The following is a 22,271-nucleotide window of genomic DNA, read 5'->3' as shown; positions in this document are numbered from 1 at the left end:
CTGTGAGAGGGTCTTGGGTAAAATTGCCGGTTGTTCTTGGCAAAACCACGCAGGCGTAGGTGTTGTACAGCTCCATGGATCATATCCTACAGGCAGTTGCTAGAATACAAAGGTTCGCGCAAACTTGCGATCCATCTCCTCATACTCCTCCTTGAGCATTTTGCTTCTGAGCTTGTTGAGTCGGAGAATGACACCCTCTTCTTCACCCTCTAGGTTCTCCACATCCTCATCCAGGGCCTTGGTGCCCTTGACCTTCCACACCAGCCCCTTCAGACCTCCACTCTTCGCCTGATCCCGCTTCTCGCGGGCCTCAGCAGCCAAATAAGTCATGATCTTCCCCCACGATTCGAGACCGACCTCCTCGCACTTTTCGCACTTCTTGCGGAGGTCGTCGTTGGCGCGTATGGGTTCGAGCGATTGCGCGAGCTTGGAGGTAGAGACACCATCGCGCACCCATGAGAGGCCCTGTTGGCGTTGACTAGATGAGTTGCCGGCTGTCGCGAAAAGGATCTCGCCAATATAGTTCTTCAAGGCGGCTTCTTCGCAGCGGTCGCTTTCTTTGCGGAGGAGTGGTTCGTCACCTGAGGGTGGCACCTCTGGATAGTCGGGTTCACGCAGCAAGCTGAACAGAGTACCGATGAGGGTAGAGTCCTTTTGTGCCTGGACCGCAGGAATATGCGCCTCCTGGGCTTCGATACGAGCACGGAGCAGCGAGACGAAGATTGGGAGTGCGGACGAGACTCTTCGTTGTTCCGCCAGAAAAGTAGCCAGGTTTGTCGCCGCGTAGAGGATGTTTGGTGTTACTGCTTCCTTAGGTGCCGTAGACGACAGAATGGCACTGTCTCGGTCGATAACTGTCGAAGGCTCGGGTGTGGGTAGGCCTGCAATGGCAATGTCAAGTGCCCATCTATACATTTCCTCCGCCGAGTCGGGGAGCTTTCTGAAGTTGAGCCAGTCGGCGTAGCTCAACGCAGCTGACAGCCGTTGATATGTTGTAAACCCCTTGGAGGTGATGACCTTGAGGTAGAACGTCTCTGGTGCTTCCGCCGCGGGAAAGCGATGCTGCTCATCTGGTGGTTCGGGCATGCCGGGAAGAACAGCTTTCGGTCGTGGATTCGAGGGTGATTGAATGAATTCTGGCGCCCACACGTTTCTCCTCCATTTGTCCGTCACCCATCCATCTAATCTTTCTGCAGCATTGCCCATGCCCATCAAGACTTCGTAGTACCCTTGTCGCCACTCCTCGCTTTTGGCCGTCAGATCGAAGCCTGCCTTGCCTACGCCGGGCACCAAGATCCCTCCCTCTTCCTGGTCAGATAAACCCGCGCCATCCTTGTTCGGGTGTTCCAATCGATTCAGCGCATATTCCAGCTCTGAGTAGACCCGTGCCCAGTTGGGGAAACCCTCTTCCTCGTTGTTTTCGGGCACCTGCCACCACTTTCCTCGCCGGAACCTGAATCTCGTAATCAGACTCCACTCATGCGGCGACGGAAAGGCCCGCTCTTGCTGCTCGCTCAATATGCCCAGACTTGCGATACTGACGCATGATGAGAGGAGAAAGATGAGGATGCTATATCGCACACTCAATTTCGCCGTCTCTTTTATGAATTTCTTGTGGTTGGCGCTAATGGAGAACAGACGTTGTAGTTGGCCATTGGAGAGGTGCTGGCCCGAGGGATAGAGGAACGGTAGCTGTGGCCGGGGCGAGCCCTGGTGCGCGACGAGGAATTGGCGGGGATGTTTGTTCGAGAACTGGCGTGGACATGGGCGGTCAGAGGTACGCGATGTCGGGGGCCTCAGCGAGCCGTGTGGGAGCTTTGCTCGATGCGCCGGGGGCCGCATGATGCTTTGCGACTGCAATTCTGTCGCTTGAGGGGTGCATCGATGCCGTAGTTCACGCGCCAAGACAATCTTGCGCGACCGCCCGGCAGAAAAAGTTCAGGATCTCCATTCTCGTTTCGCGACGCTCCTACAGATCTACACCATTTTTGCGCGCCCACCATGTCCAAATCTAAAATTGACACCCCCGAGAAGAAGCGCAAGCGCGATGCCGAGGCAGCAGAAGATGCGCCAAAGAAGTCCAAAAAATCCAAGAAGACCGACAATGTCCAAGATGCGCCTGTAGTCGAAGCGACCGAGGTGAAGAAGGAAAAGAAAGACAAGAAGGATAAGAAGTCTAAGAAGTCCAAGGACAATGTCGACACGTCGGCCGTCGAGGACGCCTTAGAAGACGCAAAGAAGGAGAAGAAGGAAAAGAAATCGAAAAAGTCCAAGAAGTCCAAGGATGCGGATGTCTCTGAGGATGCGCAAGAAGCTGATCTTATCGATGAGATGAAGTCCTCGGAGAACTTTATCAGCGTCAACGATGACGAGCCAATGCCCGATGCCACCGAAGACGCGCCTGCGAAGAAGGAAAAGAAGTCCAAGAAAGAGAAGAAGGATAAGAAGTCGAAGAAGAGCAAAGACGCTGCCGCATCTGAGGACACACCTATGGAAGACGCAGCTGAAGAACAGAACGGCGTAGCTGAGGACACCCCAGCAGAGACAAACGGCGCAGACTCTGACTCCAAGGCTGCTAAGAAGGAAAAGAAGAAAGACAAGAAGGAGAAGAAGGACAAAAAAGAGAAGAAGGCAAAGAAGGCGGCAGAAGCAGAGACCAACGGCGAAATCTCTACTGAAGAGCCCAAGGCCGAGACCAACGGTGATGCCTCTGCAGAAGACGCAGATGTAGACGTTGAGGGTGGCGCCGAAGTCGAGGTAGAGGGAGAGGAAGCCCAAGCCGCAGTCGAGGCTAACAAGGGCCGCTTCATCGTCTTCGTCGGTACGTCCTGTGCACATTCCGATCTATCACAGTCATCTAACATACAATTCCAGGCAACCTCCCCTACAGTGCTACGAAAGAGCAAATCGAGAAGCATTTCGAAAAGATCAAGCCCACCGACATCCGTCTCCGTACATACAAGGGCACCGAGAAGTTCATGGGCACCTGCTTTATCGAATTCGACCGCTACGACCGCATGGTGACGTGCTTGAAGAAGTACCACCACTCCCTCTTCGCCGACCCCAAGAAGAAGGAGGGAAGGAAGATCAATGTTGAGCTGAGGTAAGATTTGAATCCTCTGGGTCTTCTACGCGCATCCCTGATCCCCTACCACCCAACAAAAAGCAATAGAACACATACTAACACCACCCAACAGCGCAGGAGGCGGCGGCAACAGCGAAGCCCGCAAGTCCAAAATCTCCGCCAAGAACGAGAAGCTACACGACGAGCGTGCCCGCGACCGCGTCAAGAAGACGGAACTCGAAATGAAGCAGAGCGAGCGCAAGGCGAAGAAGGAGGCCATGTCGGGCAAGAAGGACGGTGATGACGCCGAGGCTGCTGCAGCAGACGAACCCTCCGAGGCCGCTACGTTTGGCATGAACCCTGCGCGTTTGGCTATGATGCAGGGTCCTGAGCGACCGCAGCATAGGTCGAGATATTGAGGGCTGTATTTACAGTGAGGGTGTGGATAATGTACGACGCGATTTGCTGCGATTTATCCGTTGGTTATATGAGCGGACTTGTACGTGATTTGGGGTTCGCCATCTGGCCTCATTTCAAGATACTACAGCTTTAGAGCTTTGACATCATCGAAGTTAGAAGTTTGCAATTTGTGTCTTTGCTCTCTGTCTTTTGTCAAAATATGTTTATTGTTATGGATGCAGCTCTATCGCTGGGTAAGATGGTAGTCTAAGGAGTGACTCAAGAATCGAAATGGGTCGTGAATTTACGCGCTCAAAACATAATCCCTGCACAAAGAGTGTACCGCAGTTGGAGCTTGCGTCGCAATCAGTCGATTTCATCAGTCCTGCTAGCTGCAGTGCTAGTCTCCTTTATGCGCGAAAGATTAATGCTTAGTAGCCGTCGCCATAGCCGCCCTTGGACGTTGTGCAGACCGTGGTGGTGCCAGTTGTAATGTACGTGGTCGGCTTCTTCGCAGTCTCCGTGACGACAGACCCGGTGGTCTTTGAGCTTGTGATGGTCTCCTTAGCAGTGGAGACGCTGGTCTTGTAGGAGGTTCCGGTGGAGCTGTATGCGTGTTAGCCAGGAGATCACCACGAGCAATCGCGGTCGTATACTTACACAACTGGCACGGTCTCAACCTTGGTAGCAGACTTGACTTCGCTCTCTACCTTGGTGTTGTAGATGGTAGTCACAGTCGAGTAGGTCTTGGTGGTCAGATAGGTAGTGAGTTGCGTGACCGTCTTGGTGCTGGTGCCGGTAGTGGTGTATGGGTAAGGTGCTGTGACGGTCGAGAGCTTCTCAGTAACAGTGGTGACAGGAATGACCACAGTCTTGGTAGACAAATAGGTGGTCTTGCCCTCCCCGACGCTGGAGCTGACGTATGTGGCTGAGAAAAGTCAATCCAAGATCACAGGAAGCTACACGTAGAAACTTACAAGGAGTGCAGATTGTTGTCTCTTTGGGAGGAGGCGCAGACGAAGTCTTTGGAGGGGGCACGTATGCGCTGGAAGAAGACTTGGGAGGCACTGCGGAGTAACCGGGGAAAGCAGCAGCGAGAGAAGCTGAAGCAGCGAGCGCGAAGAGGTTCTTGAAGAGCATCCTGGGCTAAAGACTTGAGTGATCGAGAGTGAAGGTAAAGCAATTGACGACAGATTTCGACTTGTAGCGAAAGAGTATCGACTAGACTGTTGCAGACTGTGAAGGCTGATGATGCTTTCAAAGCGCGACTATAGGGTTACTTTATACTTGAGCCTAGCTTCTCAACATACTCATAACCGACGCATCGTTGTCATCCTGTGCGGAGAAACGAGGCAGAGTCGTTCTCTGGTGGCCCGGATGATCGACAAAGCGATCCGTAGTACCTTGCACATCTCGCACGATGGCTTAGAAGAAGATACACCGCGGGCCTAGTACAGCAGGTAGAGTATCAAATGACAAAAATAGCTCAAGCATGTCGATGCGGGTCCAGATCAAGTCGTCCCATGGAAGCATGCATGCATGCAGTTGCCACGCTACCAGTATCCACGAGTGCACCAGTCTAATGACTAATGAAGGGAATGCATCTAGTACGTGTACGCAAGCCATGAAAAGCGATGAGTGGGGGAGTAGACTATGAGCCAACCGGATATTCTGGTGTGGAGAAGAGAATTGGAAGTGCACTTGGCAAGTGTCTTTCCCTCATGGACTTGATGATGACCGAGAAACGTAAATCGTCGGTACCAACGACCCGAATAGCTGACGAGCATCTCTATGACTTGGAAGTACGAAATAATATTCAGCTGTGTATCAAAGACCTGTACATCGAAGCACGTGTCGAATCAACGTGCTGTACGTCACGCACGTTTGTCCACCGGGTACCCTGGTGGTTCCAAGCAAGAGTCCCAGGAACCCGGAAACATCTGAGGTGGCAAAAAGCCGGGGAAGCGTAAGCTGAGTGTGTTGATCGGGAACTAATAGTTAGTCGTCGGGTGTACCTGACGGAGATCACTGCATGCTGCAGGTTGATATCGAATCTTCTTCTCGCCCGGTTTTAGTGAGGGGAAAGATGAGCAATACGAGGGAGGTGCGGCTGGAGCAATCAGCAGCTCTTACTTGAAGGCGTCATTCGCAATATGCGCGTCTGATCGAGCACTTTGGCATGGCGAAAGCTTGTTTGTACATGACAGGGCATTGATGCGGTGGGTGAAGAGGGGTTCAGCCATTGTGGGGAATCTGGGCGCACGGCCCGAGACCCACCGACGCCGGCTTGCATCGCAACTTTTCTGTGACGGGCGGACCAAGACGTCTGCCCGGCCATTGCCTTCTCACGCCACGCCTTTGGCTAATAACACACTCGCTCCGGGTATTTTCACGACGCCGCCTCGACTGTACGACTCTCGGCAAGCCCAAAATCCCCTCCACTGTCAGCAGAGACACGCTCGGGGGTCCGCAACGTCCGCAACGAATTCGGCATGCAACGCTAGTCCTGCAGTCACCCGACAGATTACCCCAGAATACTTGCAGTACGGCTCGAGAGGTTTATGGAAGCTGTCCAGAAGATTCCGATCTTGCGAACGATGTCCCGTCCAACGGCAGCGCCGGTCAACCCCCCTCCACGGCCGGCTGAAAGCACATACGAAGGAACGCCCATTACGTCTTCACGATCATTACGCCAGCTTTCGATATACTTCCTCGGAAGCGCCTGCTTACTGGCTTCGACCGCAATAACGCGCAAGGCCGTATGGAGGCGGCAGCTCCGTGTCATGCCAAAGTTTTACGAAGCGAACACGAACCCGCACGAATACTTCAGTCCCTTCTCAGATGCCTGCCAGGCTCTGAACCTGGCCACGATGAACTGCGCCAGTGTTGGGATCATGGCGCTGGGTGGCGCAATGTGGACCTTTGATATTGCCAACCTGAGAGAAGCTCGCGCAGTTCTACGAGGCCGCCTGAACTACGATCGGATATACCAGTCCGAGGATGATGTACCAAATACCATCAGCGAGATGATAGCTGCATCCGGCCAGATGCGAATAATAGAGGAGGACGCGAAGGACGGTTCTGACAAGAACCAATAACGACCGTTAACGTGTACAAGTACGACTGTAAGATTAGTGTATACAACAGGAAGGCTGAGTGCCTAGTAGCTGCGCATGGTAGCACAAGCACGGCGCGCTCGCAGTGCCTCATCGGAGCGACATTTGCAATCGAGGCATTCTGCGCCCACTGGTACAACCCCGCCTCTATGTCAAGTCGAGACCCTCAACACTATCGACGTGTCGTAGATTATGTAGGCTACTTGATGCTAATGCACCATGTGCAGAACGCCTCGCCAGAATGTTGAGAACGACGGCGTTGTCCTCCGATCGGTTGCATCAGAGGCACGCGGTTGACAATTCGAGGGGAAGCCTCGAGTATTGAACTAGTTCGCTATGCTTTCCGGTACGTTCCAAAGTTAGTTGGAACGGCTACGCGGAAGGGTCCCACAACATTAGCTGAGTGCAATGTCTATGATCGGCGTCTCACCGCGACAATGTCCAGTTTCAATTATGTCTCAGCCAAAAACGGGTTGTGATGGGCAGCTACAACACGGCGTTGGGACACATACTACCTAGATGCAGCGTGGTCTGACATCACGTTGATGTTCAGAGCCGCACTAGTGGTTAGGATCGTTCTGCCAATGGCATCTCTTCTAGACTACATAGAATTGGTAACGTAGCTGCAAACGAAGATATAAGTCCAAATGTGTAAGGGAGTCCCAATGCGGCATATACAACCAGAGATTTAATTCATACCCATCTTCACGACATACGTCGTAAGCTCGAAATGAGGAATAGTACAATAGTACTCTATGCAAGGCGTTATTACTGTACATACGCAGCATAAGCTTACAAAGCCCACTTTTCACTGCGCTTCATAGCCTTGGCACTAAACATGCTTCGCCTCGAAGTTGATCCCCAAAATCGGTCTTATGTCACGAACCGGACATATACCGCTCAGCATGTGACACTGCAGTATATCTACGTCGAGGAACCCGGGCGCTCAGCAAACTTCCACATCCGGCGACCATCTTGCAAATCCTCGTTTACTTTGGCGTTCTCTCCACCCCTACTTCGCGCCATCCTCTACCTTCACACCTTTCTGCCCATCCCTATTCGCCCTCCAAACACCCTCCCCACCTTCAAACCTCTCTAGCTTCCATATCTCGGCTTTGTCCTTTGTCTCTTCCAATGCCTCCTCACCCGCTCTCCACGCTGCCTGTCGATGTGGTGCTGAAACCGCAATAACAATACTCTCTTCTCCAATCGGGCATTCACCCAACTTGTGAATGATGGCGATCTTGGTGCATGCGTGTTTTGTGAGGATAGAAGTAGCGATCTTGAACAGGGTTGAGATGGCAAGAGGGGCGTAGGAAGTGTAGGCTAAAGATGAAACAGGCTCGTTGTTGAAAGAGTCGCGCGTTGTGCCTATGAATAAGACTGTTGCGCCTGCTGATGGGGATCGGACGAATTTGGTAGCTGACAGCGAGTCGAGGTCGTGCGGGGTGAGTTCGACATGGATGGTGTCCGTGGTCTTGGTAACAGGGTCCGAGGGAATGTCTGCATTGTAGGACTGAGGTTCTGTAGTTGCCATGCTGATGAGGACGCGAAAGTTCTATATTTGGCTGCTATACGATAAGCTGTTGTCCAAGAAATAGTGTGTACACGGCTCAGAGCATGGGGTCAGATGAGATGATTCCCGACGTTGTTGGTTTACTTTCGCATCGTAAATACATTTTCAACTGGAGCACTTACTTTTATGCAGTCGTGAAAGGGTAGCGGGTTGAAGAAACCTTTAGTCCTTTAAAGTTTGAGCAATTTCCCTTCTCTTGAAATCGTGTTGGTGAAATGTCGAAGATGCCGTCATAGCAGCGCGGGACAATGCTCTAGCGCCGATCAACGACGTGCACCTCACACGTGGAGCGTTAACTCCGGCCCCGCCCCTACCATAGCTCATAGCTCTAGTTCGCGTCGAGCCACCGACCCTGACCAAGTCCAAGCCAAGTAGTACTCGAGAACACCTCGCTGCCTGACGCTTGACTGCCTTATTTCTCCGACCAAACATTCGCGCGACGTACACGACCGACACCCGGACCCTTCGACCAGCGCTAGCATCACTCGCTACATTACTTGCTTCGACGCGCCGTGCCAACCGACTACTCTTCAACCAAACGCCCCCGACACATATACAGAACCGACCACCTTCTACAATCGAACGTCGATCCGCTCAACGCACATGTACATGGCGAGGGATGGTCTACAACACCGCATAACACGTAACCCAAGATGAGTGGGGACTGGGGGTATGGAGCCGTATTCAAGATATTCCTATGGGGCTACCTCGTCGGAGGGTTGACGCTCCTGCCCGCTGTACTCGTAGCCGCATGGTTCTTGGGAACCAGAGCCACGGAACAAGAAAGCCACAACATCAACATTGCAGGCGACGGGGCGACTTCAGAACAGCGCAGGAAGTCGGACACATCCGCCAACGGGAAGAACGACGACAACGTACAAGTCGGAGTGGGCATAGATGACGAGATACTGGAGAAGCTGAAGGGAAGGACCCACGAGCCAGATGCCTGCGCTGGATACTTTGCGGTGTGCCGAGAGTATGTGCCAGGCGGCGTCAACGGCAAACCTCCGGATCGAACGACGCCAGCCGGTGCTGTAGTAGCTGTGGAGAGCCCGAGCGTGTACCAGTCTATGTACAGGAGCATCTTTGACAGGAACAAGAACGCGAGTCCCACGATAGAAGCATCAAACGCGAAGAACAAGAAGGCCCGAAACGTCTTCTACGTTGTCCTGCGGTATGTCTATACATCTCGAGTACACGAAGTCAAACTAAGTCCAGACCAGTCTCGGCCACCTTATGCTATACGACAACGAAGACCAGCTCGAAGTACGCCATGTCATATCGCTCGCACATTACAAAGTAGACATATATGGGGGTGGAGAACGCATACCGGAGGGCGAACTTTGGATCAAGAGGAACTGTATGCTAAGATTCAAGCCTCTGTCATGTTTTCCTAGTGCTTACAGATACAGGTATTCGATTGGTTCAGCAGGTGGACACCAACAGCAATGTCGAAGCGAAAGGCTTCTATCTCTTCTCAGACAACTGTTCTGAGAAGGAGGATTTCTACCACGCAATGCTGCACGCGCAAGAGAACCAGAAAGACCCCACCGATACAGGCTCGCCGTCCGTTCCGCTCAAGTTCGATACACCTGATCTTGTCAAGCTAGTCCAGCAACTGCATGCTTCGGAGGAGAACCTACATACTCGCTGGATCAATGCGCTGATTGGTAGGGTGTTTCTCGCTCTATACAAAACCTCGCAAATCAAAGACTTTATCGCGAGTAAGATCAACAAGAAAATAGCCCGCGTGCCCAAGCCTGCCATCATCAGCAGCGTACAGCTACGTAAGGTCGACATGGGCACCTCGCCGCCCTTCATCACGAACCCCAAGCTCAAAGAGTTGACTGTCGACGGCGATCTCGTTGTGGAGGCGGATGTTAGCTACAAGGGAAGCTTCCGCATCGAGATATCAGCTACCGTACGAATCGACTTGGGCACTCGATTCAAAGCCCGCGAGGTAACACTTGTGTTGGCTGCCGTGCTGAAGAGGCTTGATGGACATATTCTCATAAGAGTCAAGCCCCCGCCTAGCAATAGACTCTGGATGACCTTTGAGACGCCCCCGAAGATGGAGTTCTCGCTCGAGCCAATCGTCAGTTCGCGTCAGATCACATATGGCGTTGTGCTGCGGGCCATCGAGAATCGCATTCGGGAAGTAGTGAACGAAACATTGGTGTTGCCCAACTGGGATGACATGCCGTTTACCGACACTATCGCGCAGGTCATAAGAGGTGGAATCTGGGAGGATAGCGCAAAGGACGATGAGGAGGATGCAGACAAGATCAAGCAAGACGAAGCCACACTGGAGAGTGCGATCTCGGACGCTGAGAAGCTTGATGAAAAGGCTGATGCGGCAAGTGCGCACTTCTCCATCGCCTCAAGTGTTGATTCAGAAGAAGTTGGCACAGGTGTTTCTACGTCGACAGACCACAAGTCATCCTCGGCGTCAATAAGACCCCGCGCAATGCGGTCGTCATCATCCGTGGCTCAAGTGAAGATTGACTCGTCGAATGCTTCTGCTGAGATGTCAAACGACCGCACCATGACGCCTACAAGTGTCAAGTCGCTTCCTGTCGCATCGCCGATGCAGTCGCCAATGCGGCCTGGCAATGCACGCCAAACGACAGAATCATCAGACAGCTCGTCGGAAGACACTTCTGCTGCCTCGGTTTATGCAGCGAGCATTGCCTCTGCACCAGTCCCGAACACGGATCACTCACGCACCAAGTCGAGGGAGCTATCTGCACAGGAAATTGCTGCTGCCGCCGCCGCAGCAGCAGGAGCAAGCAACATGGCGACAAAGAAACAGACCATCAACCAATCCCTCAACTCTGCCACAGCAGCAGCCAGGAACTGGCTCGCAGCCAAGCAGAACGCAAAGCCCAACACCAGTACCACCAACAGACCACCAACATCCGAGGGCCCGAGCATAGATCACGACTCATCATCATCATCATCTCTGGACCCCCGCCCGCAACTCCACTCCAATCCCTCCATCTCAAAATCCCACACCGAACCCATGGGAAGAGGTCAACCCCTCCCTCCCCCAGGCACACCTCTACCGCACCCCAAAACCGAAAAACGACAAACGTGGGCCATCCCCGCCGCAGCCTCCTCGACATTTGCGAATCTCACGAAACGCAAACCCGTCGTCCCTGGTCCCAGCTCCCCCGCCGTCTCCAGCAAACACTCAGTCGAAGATCTCATCGACAGCCCCAAAACAGCACTAGGCACAGCTTCCCTCTTGCCCGCCGCACACTTCCCAGATCAAGACGCAAGGACGGGTGGCGGTGGAGATGACGACGACGGGGAAGATGTGTTTCGGGAGATGCGGCGGAGGAAAAGCAGTGCTGGCAGTGCTGGTACTGCGCATACTGCGAGTGAGCTCGCGACGCCGCCGCCGCCGTTGCCCAAACGCAGGCAGAGACAGCCGAGTTTAAATCTGAGTGCGCATACGAGGCGGGCGAGTCAGAATCAGAATCTGCCGCAGCTTGGTGGGGAGGGCGAGGGGTTGTTGGTTGTGGAAGCGCCGGTCGTGGAGGGGAGTACGGGGAGGGACGATGAGGGGAGTAGGGAGAGGGGTGTTACGTGAGGAGGGTAGTGTTGAGGTAGTTCATGAATGTCATTCTCGGCACGGAGGCAAGGTCATGCAAGAAACCGAACTGAATGCATGCTGATAACTCGTGTAATATCTCTTTTGGCCTATCTGCTTGACGACCTTTTCTTGGGGTATAAATCTTCATCTCTGGATCTCATTGTCCTCATCCCATTTTCGCGTTCGAAAAGTCCATCTCGGGATGCTGCTTCTTGAACTGCTCCAGGATATCCGCCTTCTTCTGCTCGTCGCTCGTCGGCTTCCCTAGCTCCTTCTGCTTCTGGTCGAACATCATCTTCTCCACCATGCCGCGTGTCTCTCCGTCGAGGTCGCCCAGCTTGCTGTTCTCGGGCTGGATCTTGGAGGTGTCGATCTTGGGCGCTGTGGTGACGACGTGGGCCCACCACTCCATCTGGTTCACTTTGTCGAGGTGGATGGAGATCTCTTTCTGGGACCCGACGGAGGTCAGTGTCCAGGTGGAGTCGTCAACGCGTATGGCATGAGGCAGCTCGCCCTGGACAAAGCGTTAGCACATGCTTTTGCTGGACGGAACAAGCAAGGACGAACGTCGATGAAAGGCTCCTGGCCCTTGATGCCGGCCTTGAGCGCGTTGCGGGTAATCTTGACGTCCAGGTCCTTGCCCTTGTACTTGCCATCAATGGTGATGGCGATGTCGAGGTCCTTGATGGTCTGGTCCCACTTGTAGGGCAGGGCGGCCTGCTCGGCCTGCTCCTTTGCGCGGGCGTCGGCGTCGGCCTTCTCGCGCTCTTCGGGTGGGGGTGAGGCAGACATGGCGGCGTGTTTGGCGGCGTGGAGGGAAAAGTTTCAGTGTTTGGGAGGGGAGCGTGGGCGGGACACGATGACGCTCCTCCGCCGATCCATCGTTCGCAGCAAGCCCGACGCAAGCGCAAGCTCCACCATGCGCCCTGCTTCACTCCTCCTACCCCGGTCCACTCCAATAACGGACATGCTCCTCGGATTGCAATCTACGGGCCACCCTCTCCTCTATTGATAACGCGACGACTCCTATCCTTCCACCGCGCCGTAATGCTCTCCTAGCACCGCCCGAGCCATTGCGACACCCGGCCACGACACCCGCACCCACCGCCAGCACGACGGCTACACGGCACCACCGAGCCCGCGGCCCAACCGGGCAGCCATCTGTGAAGTCATGGCCAGCTCCTTCGAGAAGAGTGTCAAGGGCGGCACCAAGATCAAGGTAGCTATGCGCCCTCGCTCCTTCCGGCTGCTCCCCATGCGCCATCACGCTGGACTAACACACGATACAGCTTGCAGCGCCCAAATCCAAGTATGTCGAGCACATCCTCGTCGCGACGCACGCCGGCGAGGCAGGCGTTGCTGAGATCTTCCGCGCCCTCACGAACCGACTACGCGACTCGACATGGACCATCGTATTCAAGAGCTTGATCATCGTACATCTCATGATAAGAGAGGGCGAGCCCGAGGTCACGCTCAAATACCTGGCGCAGAACCCACACAGAAAGCTGGCCATCAACCATTTTACAGAGGGTACGTCTTGAGATTCACTTCCGGGCCGCCCAGCCAGGGTGATGTGGCTACAACACGGGCACGAATTGGGCAGCAACCGCGTCGCCCAATGCCCTGTATCTTAAGACGGATGTCATTTGGACTGCAGCAGAGGGCATACACCAGGCGCTAACATTGCGTGCAATAGTACAGACCCAGGGCCACAACATCCGGACCTATTCCGAATACCTGCTGCGACGTGCGATCGAATATGGCGCCACCAAGGTCGACTACGTGCGCGGCGGCGAGGGGCGGCTTAAGCGGCTGACTGTGGAAAAAGGCCTTCTTCGTGAAGCCGAGAGTGTGCAGGACCAGATCAGATCACTGCTCAAGTGCCAGCCCTTCGACGACGAACCAGAAAACGAGATTACCATGACAGCGTTCCGATTGCTCACGATGGATTTGTTGGTACTCTTCCATGTTATGAACGAGGGCACCATCAACATACTCGGTAAGTCCAACACGTCTTCTTGGTTTACAGGGTATTGATAAAGTAGAGCACTATTTCGAGCTGTCAAAGCCAGACGCAACGCGCGCGCTCGCAGTATACCGCACATTCGTCAAGCAGACGGAAGCTGTCGTCCAATACCTTAGTCTTGCAAGAGCACACGAACACTCGACAAGGCTGGAAATCCCCAAGATCAAGCATGCTCCTACCAGTCTGGCAGCATCCCTGGAAGAATATCTCAACGACAAGGACTTCGAGATCAACCGACGACAGTACATCGCCGAGAAGGAGGCTAAGAAGAACGGGGGCAAGCCTACCAATGGTGCTAGCAAACCCTTGGATACGAAGCCTTCCACGGCGAATGCACCCTCAAACAATACGAGCAGTCAACAGCCAGCAGCAGCCTCGAAACCCTCCTCCAGCGCACCCTTGATTGACCTCTTTGCATCACTCGAGGACAACCAACAGACCATGGCCACGCAGCCCATGATGCAGCAGTATCCCCAACAAACAGGCTTCCAGGTTCCACAACAGACGGGCTTTCCTCAACAGCAGCAACAGCCCTTCGCTATGCAGAATGGCCAGAGCACCAATCCGTTCCAGATGCAGCAACCACAGGTGCCGCAGATTCAGGCACCCCAGCTCCAGTCACAATTCACAGGCGCAGGCTTTGGAGGCTACTCGCCTCAACCGTTCGGTGTACAGAATACCATGCCTTCAATACCGCAGAATGGTATGCCTGATTATTCACAACAGCAGCAAATGCAGATTCCCACAATTGCCGAACCCCTACAACCACAACAAACGTCAACAAACCCATTCCGACAGTCAATGCTACCCAGTGCCGAACCCAAGATGCTCACTAGCCCTACCAGCACTGGATCGCTCAATCGGTCATCCACAAATCCATTCGCAAAACAAAGTACCGGTTTCTCGCAGTCGCAATCACCCATCAATTCTCCACCTTACTCCATGTCACCCATCCAAGAATCGCCATTCGCTCCGATGCAGCAGCAGCCTTTGCAGCCAACACCAACCGGCACAAATCCATTCGCACGGCAGCCCTCGCCGCAGAGTGCCGCATCCCCACAGGGTGGCTTGACAGTGAACGCTACAGGCAGTACCAATCCTTTCCGGCAGAGCGCTTTTGTCAACCAGCAAACGGGCCAGGGTTGGCAGAATACAGGTAGCCAAGGGACGATGGGCGGAATGAGCCTGGATCAGGTACCCACAACGAGTGTCTTTCCACGGCCTGGACAGCAACAGCAGCAAAACTTTCTTGGCTAGGATCAAGACATGATGATGGGTCAATGGTAGACTGCGACTGTAAGAAGCTCAAAGGGCAATTCATACACTCGTAAACGGGCATTTTCATTAGGGATGGCGTTTCTATACCGCTCGCCGCTGTAGTTATTACGTACTCGGTTGGACATAATCATGCTGCACTGCGCAAGGTTAGTTGTGTGTACATCGGTTTCTTGGAAGGGGCGTCGGGAGCCCGCTCAATGTCGGATGTCCAAGGGCAGATTGGGTTGTTTTGTGATAGATCATGTACCGACAATGTTGCTGGGCTGAGGCCAGGAGGGGAAGCCCCTCGCTAATGCATTATAATTACTGTCGCACACCCCGCGTTGTTCTCCCACTGCACAGAGCGTTGAGCCTTGACTTTGACTCTTGTGTTGGCAATTCTACCTGGGAGGTCGCGTCGAGTGGGGCTAAATAGTCGCCACTGCCTCTTAGGTAAATGCAGGGGTAATACAAGCCACGTGCCGACGCGTTGCCGTAGATTTAGCGCGACGGGCACAACTTGCCTATCAAGCCTCACAGCGGGCACAACACGATCCACAATCTCACTCACTCGACGCCGCTTGATATTCGCCACAGATGACCACGGTTTCTGCCATCTCTATCTGGACCCGCCTCCCATGACCTTATTGAAACAGCGCAAATTTGTCGACTGGCGCCGGCGAGCCCGCATCAGCGTTACCAACAATGAAACCTGACGGGTCTCTGGATGCTCCCTTCACTCTGGATGACGACCCGCCTAGTTATGTTCCTGCGCCTACAGTGCGACGGCGCCATCGCCAAACGCTTGACCAAGATGGGCTTGAGGAGATCTCCGACGCGCAGCAAGCTGCAGCTGCATGGAAGGAAGTCGCCGCACGGAGACAAACGAAACAAAGACACGGGAAAAACATGAGCAATGATACGTCTGGAGGAGATAGTAGTACGAAGGACAGCAATCTCACAAACAAACCGCGAGACCGGACGTCGTCATCCACGAAGTCTGTTGAGATTGTTGATCTTTCCATCGATGAAGACGAACCGCCAGTATCCGGACAAGCAACACAATCAGGCGCAAGTACTAGAGTGAATCAGCGCCCAATTCAGGGACCACAGGGATTCGTTCCTTTGCCTAGTACGCGTCACGAAGCTGTGCTTCCTGAGCGAGCTAAGCCTGCTGAGTCTCCTAAGAGAACGAGTCGGATATTCTCTCTCCCCATGGAATCTCTAGCAACTCCGACGTATAACTCACATCATGCACCTCTATCATCGGTCGCACGAACAGCGGGGCCATTTTCGGGACCTTCAGAGCCATCGACAACGCCGACTCATCACTCACGCTTTGTGCCCAGCTCATCAGTGGTGCAAGCTACAGAACCAAGTGCGGAGCTTTCAAGGGGACCTTCAGCAAACCCAGTCTATCAACCACGCTTCCTGCCTCGACCATCGGTCACACAAGGAGCGGGACCAAGTGCGGGAGTCTCCAAGGTCACGCCGCTGAACCGCTCGCCGTCAGCCGCACCAACACCAAGTACAGAGCCGAGCGTTACCACTCAAGCGATCCTGGGACATGAGAATCTTTCCCCTCAGCCTACGTACCGTGCGACGTCGGCCCTCGGACCCTCAACCGACCGCACCGCACCCGACTTGGACCATGCCGTGGATCCATCGGCTCAGCCAACCAGTAATGTCTCCGAGACTCCACCTGAACAAGCCTCTTCAAGTCGCGGAGATACAATTCCGGAGTCGGACGACGCAACACCGGATGATGATAGCGGCAGCATGACTATCCCTTTGCCTAACAAGTCGCCCGAGTCAAGCCTTTCAGCAATACAAAGACTGCCGCAGAAACAGAAAGCCATCAAGTCAGTAAGACGAAGAGATGATGGGTTCTCGGGTTCACAGCTGCCTGTCAGACCACCGCGTCAGTCTGCGACTGATCATCGGGATGTAACAAACTTATCCTTCAAGCCTCTCGACCTGGGCTCGAGTAAGTCGAGGTCCGGGTCGCTTGTGGTAACACGTCGTAGCCAAAGCAAAACTCCAACGATAGATACTAGTATCATTGCTGATAGCGCGCCTGCGCAGGCGGAGGAAGAATCCGTCAGGGATGCCAGTCCTGTGGAACGAAGCACAACGCCGACACAATCGCCGCCACCGCCACCTCACGATGAGGCAGGCGAACCTGCACCGGGGCGTGCCATTAGCTCGACACCTCTACTGTCCCGTTCTGCCACCCCTACTGCCCTGCGTCCTGTCGAAGCATCAGCAGAGCCGACCCGGCCCTCTGAAGCGCCATTACCAGTCCCCGAAATTATGATCCCAGATGTACCAGCTCCGGCAACAGTCGTCAGTACTCATCCAACCATCCAACCCGAACACCTTCGGGTGCCTGTCGAGAACGATGGTGGTAGAACAAGCAACAAGCCCCCACTGCAAGCAGATGTGCTCGTCACTACACGCTCAGCTGTAGAAGCGTGTTTGAAACGTCATGTGGCGGAACGACATGGATTACATGCATACCTGATGGAGACGAAGATGCGAAATCAGAGAACATTTCAAGAACAAGACCTACGCGCCCGGTCCCGTAAGCAGAAGCGTCCACAACAGCCAATCCTACCCGAAAAGTACATTCAGAAGACTTCCCCCTTTGAGAACATGCGTGCTATACAAGTGCCGTTCGACAGAGCCAACGCCAAGCGCCTCGTGGATATGAGTCAGGAAACATTCATCAAGGCCAAACCCAAGGACACAGTGGTCAAGTCAGGCTTAGCCGTGCCCACTACAAAGTACAAGAGTGATGCGCCGAAAATTCCTCCTTTCAAAGAGTATGTCAGTCTGAGGAACAACGTTCTTAAAGACAATGAGTCAAAATTACTCGCAACACCCTATTTCCAGGACGAAGACTATCGTGGTCGCGAGGTTCTGCTGGATACGCTTCCTTATATGTACGAGATGACGCATGACGAGAAGGGGCCGCTAGACTTCCGCAAGGAACAGTGCCGGTTCTACGATAAGGCCATCGAAGCATTTCTGTCTGAGATAGGCATCACATGGAACGATATCCTGTTTTGGTTACTGGCCCCGGATCAAGACATTATACGAATCAACGACTCTTTGAATGGAAGCAAGCAGTTCGAAACACAGCTCCTCGAAAGATCGCGATATCACATTGAGGAGTTTGAGAGAGACGGTGAACCGAAGAAGGCTGTTCTGTTTGACCGGAACAACAAAAAGTGGGAAGAGTTTGTCGCACAGCTTGAAGAGCCGATTCCGAGTGCTCTGAGACTTGCGGCAACAGCTTCTGCAGCGGTATTCAAAGAATGTGAATTCAGCATCTGGTACTTAGCTCAACAGTCCAAAGCTGTACAGAGTCTCATACAGAAGAAGTCTGCACATCAACAGTCTTCCAAGCACTCAACGTACAAAAAGATCATGTGCAGAGTGTGCCATCAGTAAGTACCAACGCGTGGATTTTGATGACGAAATCCTAACATTCTTGACAGACACGATTGCCTTCTTCATGGCGAGATCAGACAAGTACCTGAGGATTCCTGGAAGACGGACTCGGAAGACGAAGAACGAGCTACACAGGCGACTGATGATACCAGTCGTCGAGGCTCCAACAACAAAACTTCGCGCCGGGTGTCGAACTTTAGCAGAGACGACACCGACGATGAGAACGAACCGGGCGATCCCTTGCCCGCACACTTCGACTCCGACTCCGACATTGAGAAGGTCATTAATTATAAGCTCCCTGCAAACCCAAGCGCTTTCGAGTCTTGTTCAGAGACGGAGATGATTACTCCCAAAGGTGCAAAACCGCCACCTGGTAAGTTTAATAGCACTTGGTGGCTGAACCAGGATACAACGCAACATTGGGAGAAGAGGAAGCCTTTTTTCCCATGCAAGCACGAAGGCAGCTGCGAGAACGCGAAATGCCGGTGCTTCAGAGAAGGCATTAATTGTGAGAAAACATGCAAGTGCTCTCACTCTTGCAATCGACGTTATCCTGGTTGCAGTTGTGCAACAGCGTCAGGGAAGCGCGTATGTCTTACACAAACATGTCTCTGCGTCAAATTCAACCGAGAGTGCGATGCAGACCTTTGTGGCTCTTGCGGAGCATCTGAAGTCCTTGACCCGGTGAATCGTTATAACGATGAAGTGGTTCAACGCACCTGCTGTAATGTTGCGATACAGAGGGGTGTTCCTCGGAAAACATTGCTCGGTCATTCGGAAGTGCATGGCTTTGGACTCTATATGGGCGAGGACATCAAGAGTGGCGAGTATATTGGTGAATATACTGGCGAGGCCATCTCGGTTAAGGAAGGCGACCGCCGAGTGACGATATACGACTACCAGAAGACGATGTATCTGTTCCGTCTAAACTCGAGTGAGTTCCTATATTGCTCTCACGCGGATCAGATTGCTAACACCAACATGTAGAGCAGGAAGTTGATGCGACATACATGGGTAACAAACTACGCTTCATCAACAATGCCGACGACAAGTACACGAACTGCGGCCCCAAGAACTTGCTGTGCAACACAGTCTTTCGCATCGCGCTCTTCGCCACCAGAGACATCAAGGCAGGCACCGAACTGTTCTTCAACTACAACTATCCCAAGGAGAAAACAGAGCAATTCAAACAGCCGAATGCCAAGATCGTCGCGGTCAAACAGACCAAGCAAAAGACGAAGAAAAGGGAGTCACTCACCAGTCTGAGCCAGCCCATCGAGGACCGCTCACGTATCCTTGCCGCCACAGCAAAAGCCAGAGAGGCAAAAGCAGCGAAGCGGAAAGAGGCCATGCTGCAAGAAGGCGGCGTGGAGCCAGCCACAAGAAGGCGCTCTGGAACACTTCAAGCACGAAAGGCAGCTACGAGCAAACCCGGACGCAAGGCAGTGCGAAAGTCCAAGCGCGGAGGGCTCAATAGGAACGAGTCCACAGGTTCAGATACGGGTATGGATGTAGAGGCAAGCGACCCCGAAATCCCCGAAATCCCCCCTGTCATTGAGTCGCAGAGCACTCAGACTAGTCTGTACGTCCAGGACACGGAGGCGGAAGACGACGAGTTCATCTTGCCGGATACCCAAGAAGACGAAGAGCAAGATGTGGCTGAGCCGGCCTCTGAGGATGATGAACCGCCCGGTCGATCTACGAGGTCTCGTCGTGGGCCGGGTCGACCGCGTAGGAGGGCGTCGGATGTGGCGCCGGTGGTTGCGGTCAAGCAGGCGGTTAAGCAGGCGGTCAAGCAGAAGAAGTCGAAGATGGGTGGTGCACGACCAGGTGCTGGCAGGAAGAGGAAACGGCCCGTTATTGCTAACAGCGATGATGAGTGAGACCTCTACGCCAGTAGCTGGGATTGCACATTGGTAGAAGGATGAGTGGAATGTCTGTTTGGTGTTCATTCTTGTGTTTAATACCCCATTCTACATTGCTCCAAGCAAAACATTACCACAGAAGACTTGTACGTGCCCGTGAAGTTTCCAGTCAAAATGCGCAAGACGTGCTGGCACCCTCAACGATGGAATTTGCATAACCTACTCAGCCACCCTTGCCACTTCGCGAGCAGCTGCAACGCAAACCCCCAGCATCACGCCAGACTCGCAAATCCCCGCAACACCAAAGCCACCCCCTCTTCCCACCCCGTACCAAACCGCTGCCCTAATCCAGAAGAGCTGCCAGCCCACCCAACGGCCGCACCAACCTCCGGGACGCGACCCGCGAAAAGGCTGCAAGCCAGTACCGGCGTGCTTACCATTCAACTCCTAGTGCAACCACACCTAGCGATCTGCAACAGCGGGGAAAAACAAACGGCATTCGTTCGAGACCGAGACTATCGAATCGAACGCTTAGGTAGCGGCAAGAGGGGGAATAAGCACCGGAGACTGGAGGTGTCATCTAGACGTGGGATTGCCCGCACAGGCACAGGTAAGTGAGCTCAGCGGGAACAAGCAAAACGTTGGTTTCAATCGATATTTCTACGATGGATATGTATGTGCCTGCACAACTGTTGAGATTGCGATTGCACTGTGCGCAACTCCTCCTATCTATGGTAATTTGGCATTCAGCATACTCGGGTTTACCAAACGACCCATGCTGGCTGTGCGTGCGCCTCTTCCGGTGCGGATCGCTGCATCCACGCACGAGATGTGCTACAGGTATGTAGCCAGCCGATGCGTTTAAGGTTTAGAGTGGGGCGGGGAAGGCCTGGCTAGAGTAGTAGTTGAGATTGGGGAGATGCGACAGGAACGCGTGGAAACGGCGAGATGTCATGGGTGAGATGGATCTTGTAGGACTTTCTATGCAGTGGAGATGCTGTGATCGGAAACGTGTGTGTGTGTGTGTGTGTGTGTGTGGTATCGCACCTGATTAAGCCCGGTGCAAAGAAGAGGCGGGTAAAGACATAAATGAACATCACGTGGAAGCTCCACCGTCCATCTTCAGGGCTGGGCAATGTCTTGAGTCCGATACATCGCAAGACGCGTCTTCAATACAAAGCCCAGCCCATGATTTCCCATCCACAGGCAGCGCTACGCACATACATCTCCGTCGACCTACGTCAACAAAACGTCCTTCTTTTTTACCCACCCACCCCCCTTAGCTCCGATGCGCATCTGAAGCCGAACATGGGAAGCAACGAAAATACCCGAGACACAGACGCGGGCCAAGCTTGCACCAGAAAGGGAACGCACCTGCTACATTTAGCCTCTTTGCTCCGCAACCGGTGCTCCACCCATTCGTTGCTGCACTAGCCACACGCTCGGCCAACCTTCGCGCCCACGCCGCGGGTTCAAGCTGTGGTGTGCGTGGTGTGTAGTTCGGCGCGCGTTCCCTCTGCTGCGCGAGAGAAGCAGTACATGCATACAAGGAGAATGCAATACTGCTATGCACGTGAAAGGAAAGAAGCAAGACGGCGGAACAAGAGCCCATGGAGACGTTCATCTCCGGCGTCGCGCATGCCGCAACGAGGTCTGGATCCACCCCGTATGATTGGATGCTGATGTCATTGTACGCGGCTGGAGCGTGCACCCACTTTCACATGTCAGACGACGACGCTTCACGCATCAGCAGGACCCAGGTAGGTGCTGCAACACGGACAACGGCCCCACTGTCCAACTGGCGCAAATGATGGCGCGCTTCACTTGCCCTTCAGCTGGCCTGCGTAGCAAAAGCTTGGAGCAAACGTGCGTAGTAGCAAGCCCATTCTGCCAAACCTCACCTTGCTTGTCTGT

General features: G+C 53.7%; 9 protein-coding genes across 9 annotated transcripts; 5 read left to right on the top strand and 4 right to left on the bottom strand.

The window, feature by feature from the left end:
* Positions 1 to 99: 99 nt before the first annotated feature.
* J4E83_000252 (uncharacterized protein) lies at positions 100 to 1,842 on the bottom strand (the record flags this gene model as incomplete). Its single annotated transcript, XM_049327215.1, has 1 exon — positions 100 to 1,842. One exon carries the CDS (start codon positions 1,840 to 1,842, stop codon positions 100 to 102), a length of 1,743 nt encoding a protein of 580 aa, XP_049193360.1.
* A 159-nt stretch (positions 1,843 to 2,001) lies between these two features.
* J4E83_000251 (uncharacterized protein) lies at positions 2,002 to 3,483 on the top strand (the record flags this gene model as incomplete). Its single annotated transcript, XM_049327214.1, has 3 exons — positions 2,002 to 2,821; positions 2,875 to 3,103; positions 3,198 to 3,483. 3 exons carry the CDS (start codon positions 2,002 to 2,004, stop codon positions 3,481 to 3,483), a joined length of 1,335 nt encoding a protein of 444 aa, XP_049193359.1.
* Positions 3,484 to 3,894: 411 nt separating this feature from the next.
* J4E83_000250 (uncharacterized protein) lies at positions 3,895 to 4,603 on the bottom strand (the record flags this gene model as incomplete). Its single annotated transcript, XM_049327213.1, has 3 exons — positions 3,895 to 4,069; positions 4,124 to 4,391; positions 4,441 to 4,603. 3 exons carry the CDS (start codon positions 4,601 to 4,603, stop codon positions 3,895 to 3,897), a joined length of 606 nt encoding a protein of 201 aa, XP_049193358.1.
* A 1,421-nt stretch (positions 4,604 to 6,024) lies between these two features.
* On the top strand, positions 6,025 to 6,561 carry J4E83_000249 (uncharacterized protein; the record flags this gene model as incomplete). The annotated part of the gene is made up of 1 exon (XM_049327212.1): positions 6,025 to 6,561. The coding sequence occupies one exon, from the start codon at positions 6,025 to 6,027 to the stop codon at positions 6,559 to 6,561; it is 537 nt and encodes a 178-aa protein (XP_049193357.1).
* A 1,030-nt stretch (positions 6,562 to 7,591) lies between these two features.
* J4E83_000248 (uncharacterized protein) lies at positions 7,592 to 8,116 on the bottom strand (the record flags this gene model as incomplete). The annotated part of the gene is made up of 1 exon (XM_049327211.1): positions 7,592 to 8,116. One exon carries the CDS (start codon positions 8,114 to 8,116, stop codon positions 7,592 to 7,594), a length of 525 nt encoding a protein of 174 aa, XP_049193356.1.
* A 692-nt stretch (positions 8,117 to 8,808) lies between these two features.
* On the top strand, positions 8,809 to 11,750 carry J4E83_000247 (uncharacterized protein; the record flags this gene model as incomplete). Its single annotated transcript, XM_049327210.1, has 3 exons — positions 8,809 to 9,329; positions 9,379 to 9,515; positions 9,568 to 11,750. 3 exons carry the CDS (start codon positions 8,809 to 8,811, stop codon positions 11,748 to 11,750), a joined length of 2,841 nt encoding a protein of 946 aa, XP_049193355.1.
* Positions 11,751 to 11,919: 169 nt separating this feature from the next.
* On the bottom strand, positions 11,920 to 12,545 carry J4E83_000246 (uncharacterized protein; the record flags this gene model as incomplete). Its single annotated transcript, XM_049327209.1, has 2 exons — positions 11,920 to 12,267; positions 12,321 to 12,545. The coding sequence occupies 2 exons, from the start codon at positions 12,543 to 12,545 to the stop codon at positions 11,920 to 11,922; spliced, it is 573 nt and encodes a 190-aa protein (XP_049193354.1).
* Positions 12,546 to 12,924: 379 nt separating this feature from the next.
* J4E83_000245 (uncharacterized protein) lies at positions 12,925 to 15,036 on the top strand (the record flags this gene model as incomplete). Its single annotated transcript, XM_049327208.1, has 4 exons — positions 12,925 to 12,972; positions 13,043 to 13,283; positions 13,450 to 13,752; positions 13,799 to 15,036. The coding sequence occupies 4 exons, from the start codon at positions 12,925 to 12,927 to the stop codon at positions 15,034 to 15,036; spliced, it is 1,830 nt and encodes a 609-aa protein (XP_049193353.1).
* A 705-nt stretch (positions 15,037 to 15,741) lies between these two features.
* J4E83_000244 (uncharacterized protein) lies at positions 15,742 to 20,375 on the top strand (the record flags this gene model as incomplete). The annotated part of the gene is made up of 4 exons (XM_049327207.1): positions 15,742 to 18,488; positions 18,540 to 18,771; positions 19,234 to 19,426; positions 19,480 to 20,375. 4 exons carry the CDS (start codon positions 15,742 to 15,744, stop codon positions 20,373 to 20,375), a joined length of 4,068 nt encoding a protein of 1,355 aa, XP_049193352.1.
* Between the last annotated feature and the right edge of the window lie 1,896 nt (positions 20,376 to 22,271).

Source organism: Alternaria metachromatica (assembly GCF_023757995.1).
Source record: "Alternaria metachromatica strain BMP 0045 chromosome Unknown scaffold_1, whole genome shotgun sequence".
Classification (NCBI taxonomy): Eukaryota; Fungi; Ascomycota; class Dothideomycetes; order Pleosporales; family Pleosporaceae; genus Alternaria; species Alternaria metachromatica.
The sequence above is the reverse complement of the archived record's forward strand: the minus strand, read 5'-3'. Positions and strand labels throughout refer to the sequence as shown.